Below are 20083 nucleotides of genomic sequence, written 5' to 3' on the forward strand. Positions count from 1 at the left end.
TCTGTTTCAAGAGCAAAGATGCGGTTTACTTTTCCAGTCTGGACTTCTGCCTAATATATGTTGTACTCCTGGCTGGGTGCTAATAGTTTTGATAATCCCAAAGATAACCACAGCACCCAAGTGGGAGCCCCCATCTTCCATTCTCAGGTTAACTCTGCCTTTACGTAGCCAGGGTCATCTTGTTTGTAATAAATTATACGCATTTTTGTGCATTTTTGTATATATGAATAGACACAGCTGCAAACCATTTAACCAGCATCTGTCAAACATCATTCTGTTACCATGCAGATGTCCTGGTCCCTCGAGTTGGCTGGCAATGAAATTAACCACATGTTCAGAGTCACTATAGTGTCTGCTATGATAAAGTTGTATCTTCCATCTCAAGTGTCGGGGACTAATTTGAGAGTGTCTGTCACTTACAGACAGAACCATTTCAGCTCGTCCTTATTCAAAGGAAAAAAAAAAACAAGAAAAAAACAACACAGTCTTAACAAAAAACATGAAATCAAAGATTCAGTAGCATTCTAACATGATATGGTATTGTAAAATGCATATAAACCACAATTTGCATAAAAATAATAGTGAGGAAGCATTCATTTGGCAGCTTGTTCTTATAAAGCTTTGACTCATTACCACCATTTTTATCGGAAATCAGAATTCCCGCTCTGGCTTATTCGATAATGACGCTCCGTTTCATCTTTTCCAATAGAAAATCGTTTGAAAAGCTACACTCTCACTTCTATTGATCAGATAATAAACAGTTAATAGTCCTCTTTGATGGCTTCCAAAGTTCGAATCAGTTAATGATTTCAATTTCTTTGTCTATTTTCTGTTATCACTCTTTTAAAACGTACGAACGCAGCACATCTTCCACGAAGACGAGCGAAATCAAAGAGAGCTGATATATTTCAGAATTCTTCACACCCACGTTCACAACTCCTGGGTGCGATTGTGCTAACAAGCTTTTAATTAATTATGATTAATTAGTATTTATGAGAAGCTAATATAATTTCAGCTGATTTCAGACTAAATATCTATATTGCAAAGTTAAACAATGTTTAAACGTATTAAAAATCAGATATTGAAGTTGTTTTCGAAGCTAATCAGTGACGTTCTTGTTAAATTGCAAATGTTTCACTGATTTCAGCTCGCTGTTAGTTTCAACATGCCGAGCCTGTGACAAACAAAACAAGTTTGTTGGTTTGATCTAGTGCTTTTCCTCATCAAACAGGGGTGTTTCATCACGTATCCTTCCCTCACGGCATTGCCAGATCCTCCATTTATCCTTCATTGCTGAGAAAAGCACACAAAAACAGATGCATTTGGCAGCAGCAAATGCTGTGTTTGCCTGCAGTGATTTGATTGACTTTTTTGGTTTAGTCCCCCTGTTCTCTCATTTGGTCTTTTATAATGTGTTCAAACTGAACTAATTTCTGCATGAGTATATTGGGGAGCTAGCTGTACGATAGCCTAACTGCCATTTCTATTATGCCCTCTACAGTGAAATCCTTCCATCATATGAGCTTCCTCAGAGGTACACGGCTGATTAAGTCAGTGATAGATGTGCAAAACCGCAGCTGAGATCGTCCTCTGTCAGCCCTCAGCCTGTCGCTGCGTTTTACTGTGTCTTATTATCACTCGCTCATTGTCAATGAATATTCATATTGCTTCCTGCCAACAATAGACCATTAGTTCTGGTTACTGGGAGATGATGGCACACTAAATAGCTCTGAACGCTTTCGGAGAGACTGTCCCGCGCATCAGGGCTGGGCTTTTCAGAGCAGGCAGATATCCAGCCACACGCTGATTACTGCATTCAAAGCCTCATTTTCCAGCTTACATAAACAGCGTGTGTCCCGCTTGCCATGACAGTGAGACTGTGATTATTTCTTTCAGCTCTTGCTTTCTGCCAAACTAGTCCTCTCTATCTATTTCTCTTTTTCAAACGCACACATTTTTTGCTGCCTGTTACTGGATGCCGGATAGAATTGTCGATACTGGCTAATAATTAATTAATTTATTTATTCATTAATTCAGTAAGTCTTACGCTTAGCAAGACTCTAAAAATTATTTGATACAAAAAAGGTAAATACTGAACAAAGTTATTTATAGAAGTCCAAAAGACTATGCTTATTATTATCAGTTTGTCTTGCTTAATATTTTGGGTGGAAACATGTTTTCAAACTTTACTTCGCACTTAAGAAAAAAAAGTTTTATTGTTGCTTTTGATTTAATGAACCATTGCTGAACAGATGTATAAATTTTTATAAAAAAAAAATACAGGCAAGCTCTTGAATAGGAATGTAAATGTTACACTGTAACAATGGCATACTTTAAATGTAAAAAAATATTGTCATATGTCCTTCAACAGAAAAGAAAGTAGTAGTGCAAATACTGTACATTTATTCTATAAGGTTTTTTTATATTACAGCGTCAGCACAGCACATGTTGAAAAGCTGAATTAGTTGATTTATTTGTTCAAACTCACATTCACAACTCCTGGGTGTATTGCTATTAATTGTTTCTTGAATATAAGTGTTTTGTCTCGTGATTTCACTTGTTTTTAATTTGTTTATATTAAAATCTGCTAAAGTATCATGTTTCAAGGTTTTAATGTTTTCAACGGAACACCAGAACGAATTATGAATTTTCCCTACAGCTCAATCACATCAATGCTGATGTTAAAAAACAAAGTAATTCACGATTTAAGCAGTAAGATTGAATTCAAGAACCCGTAAGACGTCCAGCACAACCTAAGCTAATTATTTATTAAGTTTGCTTATTTTACTAGGGATTAAAATAGATTCTGTTTACATATTCATTGCTGCTTAGGTTTAATGACTGAATAAAGATATCCAGGAATTTTTATTATCTTATTTGTGAGAAAAGCGTTTTGTATTGCAAATTACATTTTATTGGGTCTCTAAACAGTAATATGCGGCTGTTGAATTTTAATTGCTCGTTGCAGAATTGCCTGTGGACCGGCCACTCCAGTCGTAACAAGGCCTTTTTGTGTTTGTAGAATAAACGGGAATGGTTTCCCTGGTGTACAGTAGCCTCAGCTGGTTGAGGTCTGACTGTCAGATCACATTTATACCTGTACACCCTTTCCGAGGTGAGCCTTGCGGTTCGCTCAGTCAAGAGAAACCAATTCACCTGCTCGAGATATCATTCCCAGTAACCCAAGCACAGCTCTATTCACATGTAGCCAAGGGTTTGGTGATTATCCTGAGAGCCATGTGTTTATCTGCATGAAGAGCAACGGATCTCTGAGAAAAATCCCCGGCTTCCATTCATACGGCACCATGAAAAGCCTTCATTGTCTTCTTGTAACAGAGTACCCGTATTAGAGCACCCACTTTGTGGCGAAAATGACTTCTGTTCATCAGGCTGGTGAAGAGTGGTGGGATGCATACATCAGACATTTAACTTGTCTGAGATCACCCCGAACCAACGGATTGCAGATGTTGCCGCACAATCTGTGAAGTAATAAGCCCTGGCGATGCTACCATGCTTCAAAACAGCAGTGTCCGCTCTCAAGTGAGATGAAAAGCTGTGTGGGTAGACAGGCGCTGCTGCCTCTAATCTTCAATGCGAATCAGTCTTTGTTGTGCCTCTCTGTGCAACCACTATAAAGAGAAAGATACAAACAGCGGCCATCAACTTGTAGATGCCTTATGACATGCTCACTTCTAGTGGACAAAAACACTGCATGTCTTATCCATGCTACTAACTAAAGTTGGATCTGGAGTTGGTGCACCCCTGTAATAGCGGTGTAATTACGTGGTAACTAATTAGGAACCGTCCACTTAATATAAGGTGTAACATACTTAATATAAGGTGTGGACACTAACCACAATTTACATGTAAAATCTACCTTACTGTCATGTTATGAAATAGAGATGAAACAGATCTAAACTATTTTCTCTCTTTCTAACTTAATGTGCACTGCTGTGTAACAACAGAGTAATTACATAAATCCATAGGAATTGTCTACTTAATATAAAGTTTAACACTTTCTTTATCGAAAAGTGACATGTTACACATTTGCACTTTTATTATAATTATTTTTTTTTTAGTATTATCGATTCATAATCAATCATTTAGTATTGTTACCAACGTACTATTACACATTTATTTGTACACTCATACCATTCTGAGGGTTGTTACATATGTGCACTACCAACATTATAGCTGTAGATACTATGTACCGATGTGTACTTGCAATGTGGTTACATACTACGTACACATCTACTGTATAAGTACACAGGTATTAGGGAACCTTAATATAAAGTGTTTTGAGAATCGCAATGGAGCAGTCTCTTTTTGTCTTTCTTTAAAAGTAAGAAAATACTGGCAAAGTGCATCGATAAAGGCAATTGCTGTTTGTCAGATCTTTAGCATAAGAGGTGCCATTTTTGTCTGCATATTTTTTTTTTTTATAAAATTCAATTCCAGAGCCATCGGGACCAGGGGCCTTCCCAATAGGAAAGCTTATGATTGCATCAGATATCTCTTGAATAGTAATAACAGATTTCAATGCTTCCTGATCAGCTTTACTCAGTTTTGGAAGTGGAAGCTGATTGAAGGAAGACAGAAAATGCTGCAGGCTGAGGATAGAGTTCAAATAGTCCTTCATAAAATTGTCTTATTCAGTCGTTGATATCCATGGGATTTAGTATTTTGCCTTCCCATTGCTTAATGTTATGAGTTTATCTGCTAGCATCTGTTTCCCCCCCCACAGCTCAAAGTGTTTTTGCTTAACTTAATTAGAAGAGCCCTTATTATATTCATATTTGAGAATCATTCTCTCAATTAGGATGCTCAGGGCTTCTTTATCCCTGTATATTTTCGTACAGGGATGCATCGGCTCAAAGCTTCTGAAGTGGCATTACACTAATTAAGCAAAGGCTAAACAATAACAATAATCGTCAAACATAAAGCAGGTTCCTCCTGCCCGGTTTCCCAAGTGGTGAAGTTAAAAAATTCTATCATGCTCTCTATCCAGATAATGGTGCACTCTGACAACTATATTTCAGGGACAGGACTGCGTGGCTTTAATCTGACCTGCGTGAAGTGTGTGGTTCATTTTAGGAGAGAGATTGTTGCGATTTTAAGTTCAGCATCAGCGTTCATTGCTTTTTTTTTGGAAAAAAGTCTATGTCAGCTAATAATATGGGTGGTCAGTTTTCACTGCAAACACCCATGCTGAGAAGATTAAGGAAACGGTTTCTAGTAAAAAACAAAATGAAATCAGTCAAAGATGGCTGAAAATCATTCAGTTATTGTGACCTTCAAACTACAAGCATATAGCATAACATCATCTGTGAGATACACAGTCAGGAAACATGGCTTTAAAAAACATGTTGAGGGATCTACTTCTCCAATACGTCTATTTCAGATGTGCATTATGACAGTTAAACTCACCTATGTTGACAACGTTGTATGGGCATGTTTTAATTTTTCATTCTTCATGTTTTTTTTTTTTTTTTCTCTCTCCTTTTTTTCAAACCTAGAGAGCGTTTTTTCTCTCTGAGGCCTTTTTCCCTCCTGAGTCTTCATTAAGAGAGACCTTGGATCCAGCCTTCAAACTCCATGAGACTATTGCCAAGGTAAGAGTGCTCCTCCTTTCACTACAAAAGTCCAATAGTGATTAGTTTGTTTGTTTGTTGGTTGGCTGGTTTGTCAGGTGCTGCAGTGTTGTATGCCTGAAGTTAGCATTAGGATTTTGTTTTGAGTGGAAGATTTTCTTGCTCTGCTTTCAAGTGCTAATTGCGCAGCTACACAAATCATAACTCAAGAGACAGATGGAATGAGAAAATGAAGCAAATAACTTTTTTTTTTTTTAAGTTGATGCGGATAAACAAACCTTTTCTTAATCTCTACTTTAATTCCTTTAAGATATGCATTTTTAACCTGATCACTACGTGTTCTCCGAACTCTCTTCTCCTAATAAATGCCTGCTTTGAAACTTTGAGTTTTTTAAGTTAATCAAGAGTTTATACGTGACATTTTGTGTTCCTATTTTCTCTTTTTTTTTCAGCAAAAGTCTAATGCTAAATGAGGTATCATTCACAATAAGATGAGGGATGTGTAAAATAGTCTATGTAACATTTTTGGCGAAGCGTGTCTTCCAGATGGGACAAAAACGCATTGACCAGTTGTCAAGTGACAGCGTCTGGTGCTCTCCTGGGTCAGGTTATGAAACCCCAGCAGTGTTACAGTCCACAGACACTGATTGTTTGTCTTCTGACAGCTTGTTCCCCTTCCTGGCAGTCTGTAGAGGAACAGGGCGCATGCTTAGACTCAACAACAAACCCTGTGAAAATGTTATGAAATATAGATGAAACAGGCTGGAGATTTTATAAACAATTTTCTCTCTCTCTCTCTCTCTCTCTGCCAGTTATGGCCACAGCATTAACGGCAGCAAGAAATATGAGCATCATTAAAGTTCCTCATCACAGTCAAGGAGATATTGTTCTGCACCATGAATTATTCAGGCCGCTTGAAGACACACTGGCAATGACACAAAGAGTTGTGGGACAACAGCGCATGCTAGAATAGATGAAAGGCGCTCAAAGTGTCCGTTCATTGTCATGTCACCTCCAACTACACATTCAAAACAGTATGTACATGTAGATGAAGCGTCTGCAGAATCTAAGAAGATAAATATTTAGTGTGCTTTTGAATTCAGCGCGCAGATTTGGAAGTGTCAGAATATCATATTTCTCAGAACAACGGGCAGAAAGGTTGGGAAACTTACCTGAATAACAAAACAAGACAGAAAGGGTAAGATCTTAGCCTGTAAAAAGCATACAAAGACACTCTGGTGGCAGGGAAGTTATAACACTTTACAATAAGATTCTTTCATTTTCCTTTGTTAATGCATTAAGTATACCAAACTAACATTGAATAACAATTTTAGAGCATTTATTAATGCATTAATTTTAATAACTTCTGTTGTTAATTCATATATTAACTTTATTAACCTAGATTAATGAATGCTGTAAAAGTATTATTATAGTATCGCATTTCTGCTTCCCATCCACCAAGTACTAGCTACAGTATTTCATATTCTCTGGTTTTAAGAGATTTAAGAAAAAGAAATTGTGGTAATGATCATTTATACAGCAAATGCTGCCAATTGAACCTGCAGTATTCCATAATACTAATTTCCATAATTACAAATTTATTTTTAAGTGTTACTAGTAAATGTTTGAGAAGAAATGTTTTCTCAACTCATATTTGGGTAACCTGTAGGAACTTGGAGACTTTTATTCAGTGCTTTTTATTCATTCAAAATGAGTTCTCCATCAAAAAGACACATAAAAAGTCGTTCAAAGTTATTTTGACAATTTAAGCATTAGATGCATTCTTCCAACGTGCAATTCTTTCATGCACAGTCCAAGCCCAATCCTCTAGAGGGCGTCTTGTATAAATATGCCCTACTTTCCAAACAGCACGAGTTCTTAGTCACATTGGCCCTGTAATGATGCCGTAAGGGTTGCCGTTTTCCGCCTGCCACGAGCTCGGTGTGACTCTAAAGCCAATATTAATGAATGCTAATGCCTCTTGAGAGTTTCCTTAATATCACGTGACCTGTAGTCACCTGCCGGCCTTTCCCAGTATGCCGTTGCCGAAATAACAGCCCGCGAACGTCGTTAGTTTGGTGATCCAGATTTCATATGGAAACTAAACTCAAGTAGCCCCCTGATGCCAGCTTAAATCGGTGGAGGCAGACGTGAATTGATGGGGTGTGAGAGTTGGGTCTCGCCGCTGTCTGATAGTCTCCAGCTGCAGTACAAGCGCACTTGAAATCCCCAGGTCCCTCTGTAAGGCCAGCGCTGTTGTATCTGTGGTGTCACGCTTCTCTACGCCTTCAGGTCCCGTAGGACCTCGGGCCCGGGCCGAACTCTCTTTTTCTGCAGGCTGAGGAGCCTAGGGAGTTCTTTCAGCGAAGCTTATCACATCCTCTGCTCATTTTTCAACCTCACCTTTACAACCACAGCTGGGCCGGGTTGACGGGGAGGACAGAGGGGCTGAGTAGTGCTGGGTGTGTTTGAGTCAGTTCCACTCAGCCTGGCACGGAAGCCTGGCATCGATCATTTGAGCCGCAGGTATGCACACACTCCATCACCCTCACAGGGCCCACATGCGGCATACCAACTCTCTGGGGCTCAGAGCTTCTGTGCTGACTACCTAGAGTACTGCTTTAAAGATCTACATCTAAAGTCGCTCATTCCCTTAACGGGGTAGTTGGCCTCATTTTAAAATTTCAACTCCGTTTGCAATATTGTATCTTTGTGAATTGTTTGCTGTGGTTCCCTTTTTTCACTTTTCTTTATGTATATACAAGACAATGCCAAGTCTGGCATTCTACAGAATGCTTTACAAACACTGGAGCTAAAACCTTTTAATTGGTTAGCTCTACTATTACATACATTACCATATATTTTTCTGGGGTTCTGCTGATGGGAACGCGATCGTACCAAATCGCAGAAGTGTACTGCTACTAATGACGCATTATTTGATAAACGTTTGTTCACTTTCCTGATGAGCGTCTCTTTCCAGACAGCTGTACTTTTCATTTGTTTACTTTCAGTGCACTTTAGAACTTTTTCAGTACAGTCGTAAGACAGACGTAATTGCCGTTATGTACTGAAGTAAAAAAAAAATGAAGAAAGCAGTGGTGTGCATTTTGCCGCCTTCTCCTGCACCATTGTTACTAAGCAACAGGCTAAACAGCATCTGGTTTGATGACACAAACGAACTGTGGTTCAGACCCAAATAAAATAGCGGGGCAAGGGGTGGGGGAAGTGAGCAAGCCAACTGTGGTTCAGACTAGGCAATCAAACCAAGTGAGAAAGCACTCTAAAAGTTTCTGAACACTACTATGAATTAGTTTTGTTTTTCTTTTTTAAATAATTGGAGTTTTAGTTAAAATAGTTTCTTATTTACACTACTGCTCAAAGGTTTTTTTACAGTGATTTTCACAAAACCTATTAAGCAGTACAACCGTTTTCATATTGATAACAGTAACAAACGTTGAGCAGAAAATCTGCATATTTGGATTATTTCTGATGTGACACTGAAGAGTGGCTGCTTAAAATTCAGCAGAGAACTAAATTTTCTTTTATTTTTTGATCAAACAAATACAACCTTAGTGAGCATTAGAGAATATTGAGGTAGAATACATTTACAAATTAAGTTGTAATTATATATGTAATTACAGAATTTAATTACAGATGTAATTACGTTTTTTTCAAAAATGTAAGTACAATGTAAAAACATGTATAAGTGCATTGTACCGAATGCTTAATTTAAATGAAAGCACATAGTAGTTAAGGCCACCTAAAATAAAGTATGACAAATTATCCATCCTAAACTTTTAATTAAGAGACACTGCATAAAGTGAAAACAATTAAAGCAGTGTATCCACATATTCTTGACAGTTCACTATTCAGTTCACTTGAGTAACAGTTGAGTAACCTGCAAGTGTCTCAAGTAAAGTTTTTCAGAACAGAGCGAGATGCCCAGTGGAGCGTTCACTAATGGAAAGATTGCGATGTACATGTTTGAAGCGTTCCTCTGTTGTAGGCAGAACTTACAAGAGAGATAGACTCATGCTATCCAGAGATTCTTTCAAAATTAACCTGCCATGCGCCGCTTGCCCTGGGAATCAGCCAGCCAGAAATGGCGGTGCAGTAGGAAGCCTGAGAGAACTCAAGCTGCCAGCGAGAGGAAGCTGTGAGGTTGAGAGCAGCTGCTGGTGTGATTGAACGTCCCAGGACAGCCATTGTTATGTGTCAGATGGAAACAGTGGCGGCAGTGAAGACTGAAGGCTTGGTATTGTACTCTGACAGCCTGAGTGACACTAGCCGGGCAGGGGAAGAAGGGTGAACGGAAGATTCTGCCAGCTTTGCTTACATGGCACCTGGAAGGGGCAGGATTCCACTGATGGACTCCGTGGGGAACGTCAACCCGAGAAGCATCTCAATTTACATTCCCTGCTCCTGAATCAACTCATCAGGGAGTCAAGAGATCCCCGTCCAGAGACCTCCAGAAAAACAAGTTGTAAAGGAGTGAGGGTGTTTCATTTGGACGTGATGTTGGGATCGCATTGTTCTGAGTCCATCAGTGCTAATGCGGTGGCACAAGATCATCAGCTGCCCATTGTCCGAACTGACCCCCATTCTGGTTCTTAATGTTTTAGCCTATTAATTGCTTAAATGGACCATCTGCTCTATGCAGTCAAATTAATATGAATTCAACATTCAGAGGATAAAGGATTGCAAAAGAATTACCCGGGAAAGCTCTTCTATTTTTTTTTCTAATTTAAGGTCTGAAATGATAAGATAGCACTAATTTCCCAGAAATTATTGGCTTTGGCGTATCTTATAGAATTAGACTAGAAAAAGATTTTTGAATTGAACTTCAATTAAGCCGTACAATTGAGAATGCTGGAATTTTAAAACACTGGATGTACAAAGCAAAAAGAAAAAGAATTAAAGGGATAGCTCACCCAAAATAAAAATATTGTCATCTTTTACTAACTGAGGTTGAATGTTGTTGTCCCACAACAGATGGGTTAACATATTTGACCCAAAGTTGGGTTTTGACAGCCCAGCATTTTTTAAATTACAAACTCCTTCCCATGACTAAATTGTGACCACGATTTGTTTTTATGTGTTCCCGTGTTCATATTAAAATATTAAATCGTATCTAAAAACAATCGTAAGAATGGATTAGTAAATTTTGTCCATTTAATAAGCTGTTAATTTGTGGTAATAAAATATGCCAATATTATATTTTTACCTGCATGTCGTGTACAGTGCTTATTTTGGCCCCCATTGAATTTCATACATTTGTAAAAATAAAGGTCCTAGAGGTTTTTTTTCACAATGAGGCTATCGAATGTGAGATGAGTTTGTTTCATCATTGAAACCATTTTGGAGGAATATAGCTTTACATCATTCACAAATGGATCCTCTGTGGTGAATGGGTGCCATCAGAATGAGAATCCAAAAGAAGCTGATAAAAACAAAGTAATCCACATCACTCCAGTCTGTCAATGAATGTCTTCTCTCATGAAAAGTTGTGTGTTTGTTACAAGACATTATTAACTTCAAATAGTTGTTTACGAAAAAAAAAAGCATCAGACCTTAATCCATAATGTCGCTTGTCAGGAGAATAAATATGCACCATAATCAGAGGAAGCAAAACAGCAAATGACATAATTTTAATTTTGGAGTGAACTATTCCTTTAAATAGCGATGGTGTGAACACTGAGAGAGAGGAGAAGATCTGGTTCAAAAGTTGATGAATTACATATGGAAAGACTGTAGCACAGGACATGTCAAAGCTCATTGAGGTGATTTAATCATGAAAGACAATGTGCCAACTCGAGTCTACTGCCTCCAGCCTCAGCGGTGCTGTCCCTGTGTAGCTGTGCTCACTGTGTGTGTAACAGATGTGGCTTTTGTCCGCTGGGATGAGAGATGGGGAGTGAGAGACTGAGAGATGATAAAGAGATGAGGTGATGAGGTAATGGAAAGATTCTCAACAATGCTTAACACCTCAGTCAGCCATGCAGAGGTTTTCATGAAGTGTCTGTTGCCCTGATTTGCTCTTCCGAACTGGACTGTATTATTTCTTATAGGAGAGACAAATCACCAAATAGATCTGTCGAAATTTAAGTCTGCTGAAAATAATACTTTGAGCCAGTCACCATGAAAAAAGCATATCTGTTTAGTATAAAATGAGAGACTGATTAAATCATAGAAAAAATCATAGCCTGGTAAAAACCTTTATATTAATAGAAAGTAGAAAGGAAATATTTAAAATATTTTAGTTTTGATAATAATCAACTCCCATCCAGAACATAGAAGTACAGTTTAAGGAGCAGCTTTTTAAAAAAAATATATTTTTTTTTTACAAGAAATGATGACAGATTTTTGGTTGTTTTTGGCTGAAAACATCTCCTTATCTTTGAAAGAGTTGCTTCTAAAAAATAATTTTTTTATGGGTTACCATTTAGATTTTTGTATGACACAAATTTGCTACAGATTAATCAGAAGTTCCCATCACTGTGTTTAATAACACCTAATCGCTGTCAATCTGCAAACACACTTCAGCAGTCTCTCGTGTAGACAGGCACGACGTCTTTCACTCGAGTGTTCCGTCTGAACCACTTTTGCCGATAGTCATTTATTGGTTTCTAAGTCAAGATGAGTCTAAATAGTCAGGCATAAAAAGGCTGGTTTCCTTGCTTGGCTGTGCTTTTCCCTTTTTTTGTACCACTGACCTGCAGGTGAACTGGATGTATGAAACATTATGTCCAGGAATGGGAACAATTTCTCCTTGACGTTTAAAGTAGAGCAAATTTCTGAACTCCAGATTTGCTTTTTTTGTTCGAAATGTTTTGAATTGGATGTTTTACAGTAGCTAATCTTAACCAATTAACAAAACGCGTTTCAGCGTTATCTCCCCAAACGAGGCGTTTGATTGGTTCCCTTCTCCGCACCCAAGCACCGGCAGCGTATCAGGAGGGGTTTATCGCTGCCTAATGCATAACATGACGAGATGTCAAGGAGTAATTTTCCCAGACACTCCAGGGTTTAACTCTGCGTTTGGACGGTGCTCACCCAGAGATACTCTTTTATCACCTGGCTAATACAATTGGCGTCTCATTGTATGAGAGCTGACGCGAGTGTCGTCTGACACGCATTGTAACATGGGAATGTAATTTGTCCTCGGAGCAAAGGCTGTCCTGGTGTCTGCTACACTTTCTCTGGTTTGTCCCAAGCGTGGTTGAGACTCGTGGCCCATCCATCACTGCTGCTGATTAAAAAGCCCTCTGTACTTTTGAGGCATTTTTGCTTCAAAAGTTGAGAACTTAAAACCGAGATGATACAACACTGGGAGCATGCCTGACACTTTCTGAGGACAAATTCTGCCCATCCTTTCAGAGCATGGTATTGCTTTGACTGACCCCATTTCACCTTATTTCCTTTCCAAAAAGGTTTATGGCGGGGCTCTGAACCGGTTCTAGGAATTAAAACGAAAACCGGAAATGAAGTTTTGACTGAAATCAAATATTATAGTTTCAAGGAGAATAGAAAATTTGAAATGGCCATTAACGGGTTATTAACAACGTTACGTTTTTGTTTCATTTAATATAGGAAATTTGGTGTCATTCAGAAATTGAAGTAGTACAGACTATGCAAATGTGACGCCGATGCACCCAATGAGTGAAATGCTCAGCTGTGAAGTCACAATTTTGTCTTAATTTTAGTCTAGACTTTGTGTGAAACTGTTATTTCAGTTTTTATTAGTTTAGTCACGTTCATACTCTTTTTAGCTTCATCAAGTTTCAGTCAACTAAAAGTCATTGAGCATTGTAGTCTTATTTTAGTCAGAATTATCCATGACTATTTCCGTCTAATTTTAGTTGAAGAAAACTGATGACATTAAGTTTAGTTCAAGTCAATAAAAATGTTAATTTAGTCATTTTTTAGTAATGCAATTCTGCTTAAAAAAGTCAATAAATACCTAGTAGTATAAACAAAACCAAAATTTTCTTTTAGCAAACCCATTTTCAAACAAGGTCATGTTATTTTATTATTGTTACCTTTATAGACTCAAGAATACATCCATTCCAGACACGGAAGAAGCTCCGATTTGAATTTACAACACTTATATTACCAACCAAACATGTTAGAAGTACACACACATACATTTAAATAAACAATACATAAAATAAAATAACTAAAATAGCATCACATGACAACGCAAGAAGAAAATGGATACATTCAAGTTTAACAAAGAGAAACAAGGTGCTCGAATGCCCAAACTACAATAACATGCTAAAAAGAGCAGATAAAATGTGTTTGTCTGTTACTTGCATTGCTTCTAAACTGAAGTCAGATTTTGCATTAAAAAACAAAACAAAAAAAAAACTATTAAACAATATAACACTGCAAATGGTTAACCCTAGAGAGAGGTGGGAAGCACTGGCTGCATACAGTGGAATTAGCTGACATAATAGAACAGACAATACTGAATTATGTCAAGTACTGAACGAAATACCCAGCAGTCTCAACAGCTTAATTTACCTTTACAGTTCTTTCCCGTTACATGGTACAGCACAGTATGGTTGACTCTTGGGGGGTTTTTCCACTTGGTACCTTTACCAAAACTGTGTACACAGACAAGCTACGCCTACAGTTCGTAAATGAAAGGAAAATGAAAGGCAGAAAGTGGTTTTCATTATTTTGCAAATGATTTACCATTTTATTTATTGTTGTTTTGCTTTTTTCCAGTGTTTGTATGAATTAAACATTTTAAATCCCAAAATTAAGTAATGGAGTTTTCGGGTTACACTTTATATTAGGTACTATGTACTGTAGAAGTAAGAAGTACAATGTAGTTATTGTGTTCATATTGTATTGCAAAACACTTTGGTTGCTATTGAGGTGGGATACGGGTAAGGTTAGGGACAGGTTTGTTGTGTAGGTAAAGTTTAAAGGTTTCCTATCGATTCCCCTGTGGTAGAAATCGCGTTTCCCCCTCAAGGGGCCTCCCTTCATCGCTGGGCCCTCAGAACCGTCCTAACCTCCCCGCCCCTTACGGCACCCCTGAGTACAAGTGACACAACAAAAAAATAAGTATACACACCAATATAAAAACCGAAAAACAATACCAGCAATGCCGGCTTACAATTTTGGCCAGAGGGACTTTAATGTCAGCTTAGTAATTTTACTGCCGTTGACAACCTAGCTCAGTTTCAATGCTGTTTACAAGTAGAAACTCAGGACTCACCTGACCTTCGTACTGAATAGTTTTGGTTTCAAATGTCATTTTCAGCTTTTTTTGGCTTTGTGTGGAGCGAAACCACATTGCATCTTGTATTTTGTCAGGTCTACCAATAGATTCTTTTTCCTTCTGTATAAATAATTTCTGAGCGCAGACGCCCTTTGATGTAAGCGATCGCTTCTCTTTTCTTTCACAATAAATCTATTCTTTCCCCCCTTTTTGTTTTTTTTGTTAGACATTTCAGAAACGGACCCCGCAGTGTTTTTTGAAGTCCCACAAAAGCCAATTAAGCTTATATCATATGCATCTATAATGGAACAAAATGGCATGTAATTAGAAGTTGTTGGAAATCAAATGCAAATCTAAAATGCATTCATGGGTGTATGCTATCCTTGTACTCTATAGGGACTGTGTTTTCTCGCTGTCTTTACAGCTCTGAGGCATGCACAGTTTCTGAAAACATCAGTAATTAAAAATGAACACATCACAACACACCAAGCCGGTAAATCTGTGTATTTGTAACATAGCATTAACTGGAGTCTACCATTTTTTTCCCCCCATCAGTAAGCAGGTTCCATCTGTGTATTACGCATACATCTTACACATTACATTCTGAGCAGGGTCATAAAAAGTTTGTCTTCGTAACAAATAAACAGTACATCCATTTTATGATGGATAGGAAACATGACTGAAAAAAAGAATAGCAATCAGGACGTGGTTACACTGCAAAATAAATAAATAAATGATGATAAAATCAGTGTCAGTCTTTGGTTTCAGGACAAATATTTAAACATTTAAAAACAAGATTATAATTACTTGAAAAGCAAAAAAATAATAATTCACAAAAATGAATTCAAATGGTTTCTCTTATCTTGTCAGTGGAACCTCAAAGTGCATTTTATCCTTTTATTTTCCAATTCCTTTCAGACTAAGCTGAATTGCAGCTCTGGCATTTAACCACCTAAACATTTATCACAGACATGTCAACAAGTGCTTTGAATTTTGAGAAAGCTGTTAGCATTGTTCTAACATCACATTTGATGTGTCCTCACAGCGCTTCAGTACGATACGTAGGCAAGACTGACATGGCTTTTTTTTTTTTTTTTTTTTTTTCTTCATGGTTTATAATTTCTTGTTCATGATTGTGTGCAGTCACCGAACATCTCGCATTTGAATGGTTAGCTTCTCATTCATTGATTTGAAGAGATTTGAACTTTAGAATATACTGACTGAACATTGAACTTCATAAAAAGGAGCGAGGAGACGAGCAGTAATCCAAAAAAACAGCAATATTTACCTTCAGGACACGAACAGAAATGTAAAAAATAATACCAGAACAAATGAGGACTACACAGAACGGGTTTTTAAACATGGGGAAACAATCAGGGAGAACTCAAAACAGGTGTACGAACACAGGTTGACGCTCATAAACTAATAACATAACGAGGAAGGGAACAAGAATGATCTAATAATGGCACGCAGGAAAACGGGAACTTAAACAGAGAACGTAACAATAATATACTGACAGGTGAAAACGAGAAAGTTAAAGTCATGGTAAAGTCAACGCTAACATAATACAATATATTAATACCGACATAAGATATAACACAAAGCACAAAAAAGCATACATGGTAACAAAAAAGAAACAGTCAAAAAAAAAAAAAAAAAAGATATGTATACAAAATATCAAAAGTAAAGTGTCTCACATGGAATTCTGGGAATGTCAGTTTCCATTTTCACTGTATATCAATATTAATATACAGTATTTTACTGTAAAACTACATGAAATGTCCAGGGTGGTTTATTACAGTTTTCACCAAATATTGCAAGGGAAATTATCATTAACCAATTCACGGGTTTTTACCATAGCATTCTATAGTATTTTGTCTATATATATATATATGACAATTATATTATTTTTATTTATTTATATTTTTCTCCAAAGGCTCAAATTATTTTTACATTTCATATTATAAATTAAATTACATAATTATATGTAATCAAATGATATAACATGAAATATGTGATTTTGAATGTATTGATGAACATAATAATACAAGTATAAAAATGATATATAATAATGGTATAGAGTCCAGTTAATCTGGTTGAAAAAAAAACATTTTTAACAATTTTACAATAGACTTATGGCACTGTGCCAACTAACACTACAGCTAGTGTCAACCGTCCCAAACATCTGATATATAAAATTATTTGTATGTATGTACCGCATTGTATTTATTTAAATATGAGCTTTAATGACTAGGATTAATCTGTTTCCACAAAAAGTTTGACCAACATAATATCGTAATATATAAGCAATGCCTTTTTTCTTCTGTTTTGTATCTGTGGTACTGACATGTTGTTCATTAACAAAGTTATTAATACACACTGATCATTTATGTCCATTCTTTCTCTTTGAATCCAAACACAGAATTCTGCTAAACATATGCAGCACTCTAATTAGCTTTTAATAATCAAAAACATGCTTGCGGAATGAGAAAATCGCGAGCTTGTAAGTTGAAACGAAACTTCGCTAGCAGGAAGCATAATTGGTTTCGGCATCTGGCAGATGCTTGTCATGAATTAATCTCTCCCCGGTTTACTGTTCAATAAACACACGCACATTTGCACGTTCCTTTTTGCTCAATGGTTTTCCTGTTTTCCGCTGGTCATTGCTACACGTCTTTAGTCGGGAACGCCATTGTGTGTTTGTTGAAATTTAGACTGAATAAAACATTACTTAAGCTCCTTTTCAATGCCGTCTAATTGCCCATTTACATACGAAATCACAGGGCTTCAATTCATAGTTGACAATTTTCATAATCTGCCGGTTCCTAGCCAAAACGGAAGGTTTAACGGCTGAATTCATGCACAACAACGTGGATGAATGACCCAGCAGTAAAACGCCACAAACACACTTCCGCTGTTTACAGCTCGACGGTCATGCCACTCATTGAGAATTGAAGATAATGTAAATCAATCGCCACGTAAGCCCCTAAGACCCATAATACACAATAATGCAAGTCCCTGTTGAATAACTGGTGTGCATTGCAAGATAATACGCTTACACCACAAACGAGGCATCTTTTATGTTCGCGAGGCATTTTCTACCTGCGTATTCACTGTTAACTCTTGACACATGGTACCATCTGGAAGCTTAATGACAGAAGCAGAAGGCCGCTTGACGAGAGATTCGTCTTCTTGGACATATTGCAGGAATAAATTTGAGTGACAGTGGTCATTAAGGCATTGATTCATTAAATACCATGTGGTCAGCTCTGAGTTTTAGCGCTTCTTCGCTGTGCGAGTCTTAAAAAGCTGCTTGAGTTGTGAGGGTCGTGCTGTCATGCTGGCTCTTTGTTCAGTTTTTGTATGTTAATTAGAGTTTTAGTTTAGTTTAAGTTTAATTAAAGCGCAAAAACGTGTACCGTGTCTACATGTAACAAAAACCTCTATGATAATGAGCTTCTGTAATAATGTTATGATGATTTTACTTCTGAAGTTATTTATTTTTATACGGTATATGACTAATTTGAGTAGTTTCGTACCGGGGATGGACAAAATAATGTAAACAGCTGAGAAACAGGCTATATTTCTTAAGGTGTTCAAGGCAGGTAATTCGTCTGGTCAGGGCAGATGTTTCAAGTTGTTCATGTTTCAAAGTTCCACCAAGTTCATCTTGGTGCTCCAGCTGTTTAGGTTTTATGATCTTGATTCCATCTTTTTTTTTTTGCATTTTTTGCAAGACTGGTGCCTTAGGAGCTGCAGCTCTTTAATGGATGCTGGCTTTGTAAAGTTCTCTGTGGTTTGGGTTTTTGTGGAAACCAAACATATATTGATGTTTGATGTCACTCTGTAGCAGTATTTGAACACAGTCCGAGCCCTGCTTAGTGTTGCTTTCAGCCACTATTCTTCTTCACTGATGAGGTCTTGCCATCATTCATACTCATAACCGTAAAGACTGTTGTTCATAAAACCCAAAAAACGCTTGAGCTGTTAGGGTTACAGAAGCTTCTGTTAAAAGGGGTCCTATGATTTGTCTTTTTTGGAAGTCTAACAACTCATTTCTCCAAGAGCTTGTACAAAACATTGCTTGTACTGCACTCGTATGTGAACTTTTAGAATATAGACATTAAATACATTTTCTGTAACGGACAAATGTATTAACCCCTGTTGTTGTGTTTTATCTAACCACTGTATATGATGCATTTGGTTTAGTTGAGAAGTGAAATAATCAGAAGCAAATCATTTTTTTTTTTTTTTTATAAACCTAGTGACTTTGTGACCATTTTTTTAAATACTTTTGAGACCCTAAATAATCTAATTTCCTGGCTTCCATTAGAGTCTGGTGGACTCTATTAAAAATAATGCAGGTCTTCCAGCAGATTACATATGTCCACATCAGCACACACCACGTTGGATTAGATTTTTAATAGACCCTTTGTACTCATAATCTTTGTAATAATCACCAACTCAACCCTGCATCAGAATAATTCAGTTTCAAGATCGGTGAAGAATTTGGATCAACCAAATCACAGCGTGGACACCTTTGCAAGAAAGCGGACATTTTTTTTGGCCATCCTTTTGCGATCTTCCTCTAGTCTAGTCCCACAGTACATGTGCGCTTCCAAATCACAACAAGCCTGAACCCATTGTTAATACTCACCCTGCTAACAGAACAATGCGACATGGGAAACAAACACCCTTCAGTCTGGTGTTGAGATCAGACACTGGCCTGTCTCTGTGCTGTGAATCAGTGTTCAGCCATTCATCAGTCAGGCTGAGGCGCTCGGAGGGAGCCCTCTGCTGTCAATAACCCCCCGCCTCCACCGCTCCCGCCTGTCTCTAATGTACACAAATATATTCCCCTGCAAAGCCCTGCAGTACCAACATGTCCTGGAGCAAAAGGCAAGCTGAAGATTGAAAAACAAGAGCGTGCGCACGTGCCCGTGTGCTCGCTCACGCAAATACACACTGACAGTCTTTGTAAATGTCACAAGAGATTACAGAAGACAAAAAGGCTTCTAATGCTAAAAATAACACCTGCGTTTAAATGGGGAAATGCTGACAACTATCAAAAATTAGCATTCGTGTAAAAATGTGGACTCATTGGGTTTTGATGTCGAAAGTAAACAGATACTGTATGTGCAGACTGAAATAGCTGTCAGAATACCTGATGAGTTTGTATGCGAAGAAACATTGGATCTATATATCTATCTATATAGATAAATAGGTCCTATATATATAATTTTTTTTTGCCAAGACTATA

At 37.5% G+C, this 20083-nt stretch overlaps 1 protein-coding gene across 1 annotated transcript in view; it reads left to right on the plus strand.

Moving 5' to 3' along the window:
• Positions 1–20083, plus strand: part of LOC122354637 (inactive N-acetylated-alpha-linked acidic dipeptidase-like protein 2) — a 192444-nt gene that overhangs the window by 154062 nt on the left and 18299 nt on the right. The window contains 1 exon segment of the mRNA XM_043252897.1: positions 5517–5612. Within this exon segment, the coding sequence (XP_043108832.1) occupies positions 5517–5612 (96 nt within the window).

The sequence above is a fragment of the Puntigrus tetrazona genome, chromosome 11, assembly GCF_018831695.1.
Source record: "Puntigrus tetrazona isolate hp1 chromosome 11, ASM1883169v1, whole genome shotgun sequence".
NCBI classification, from domain to species: Eukaryota; Metazoa; Chordata; class Actinopteri; order Cypriniformes; family Cyprinidae; genus Puntigrus; species Puntigrus tetrazona.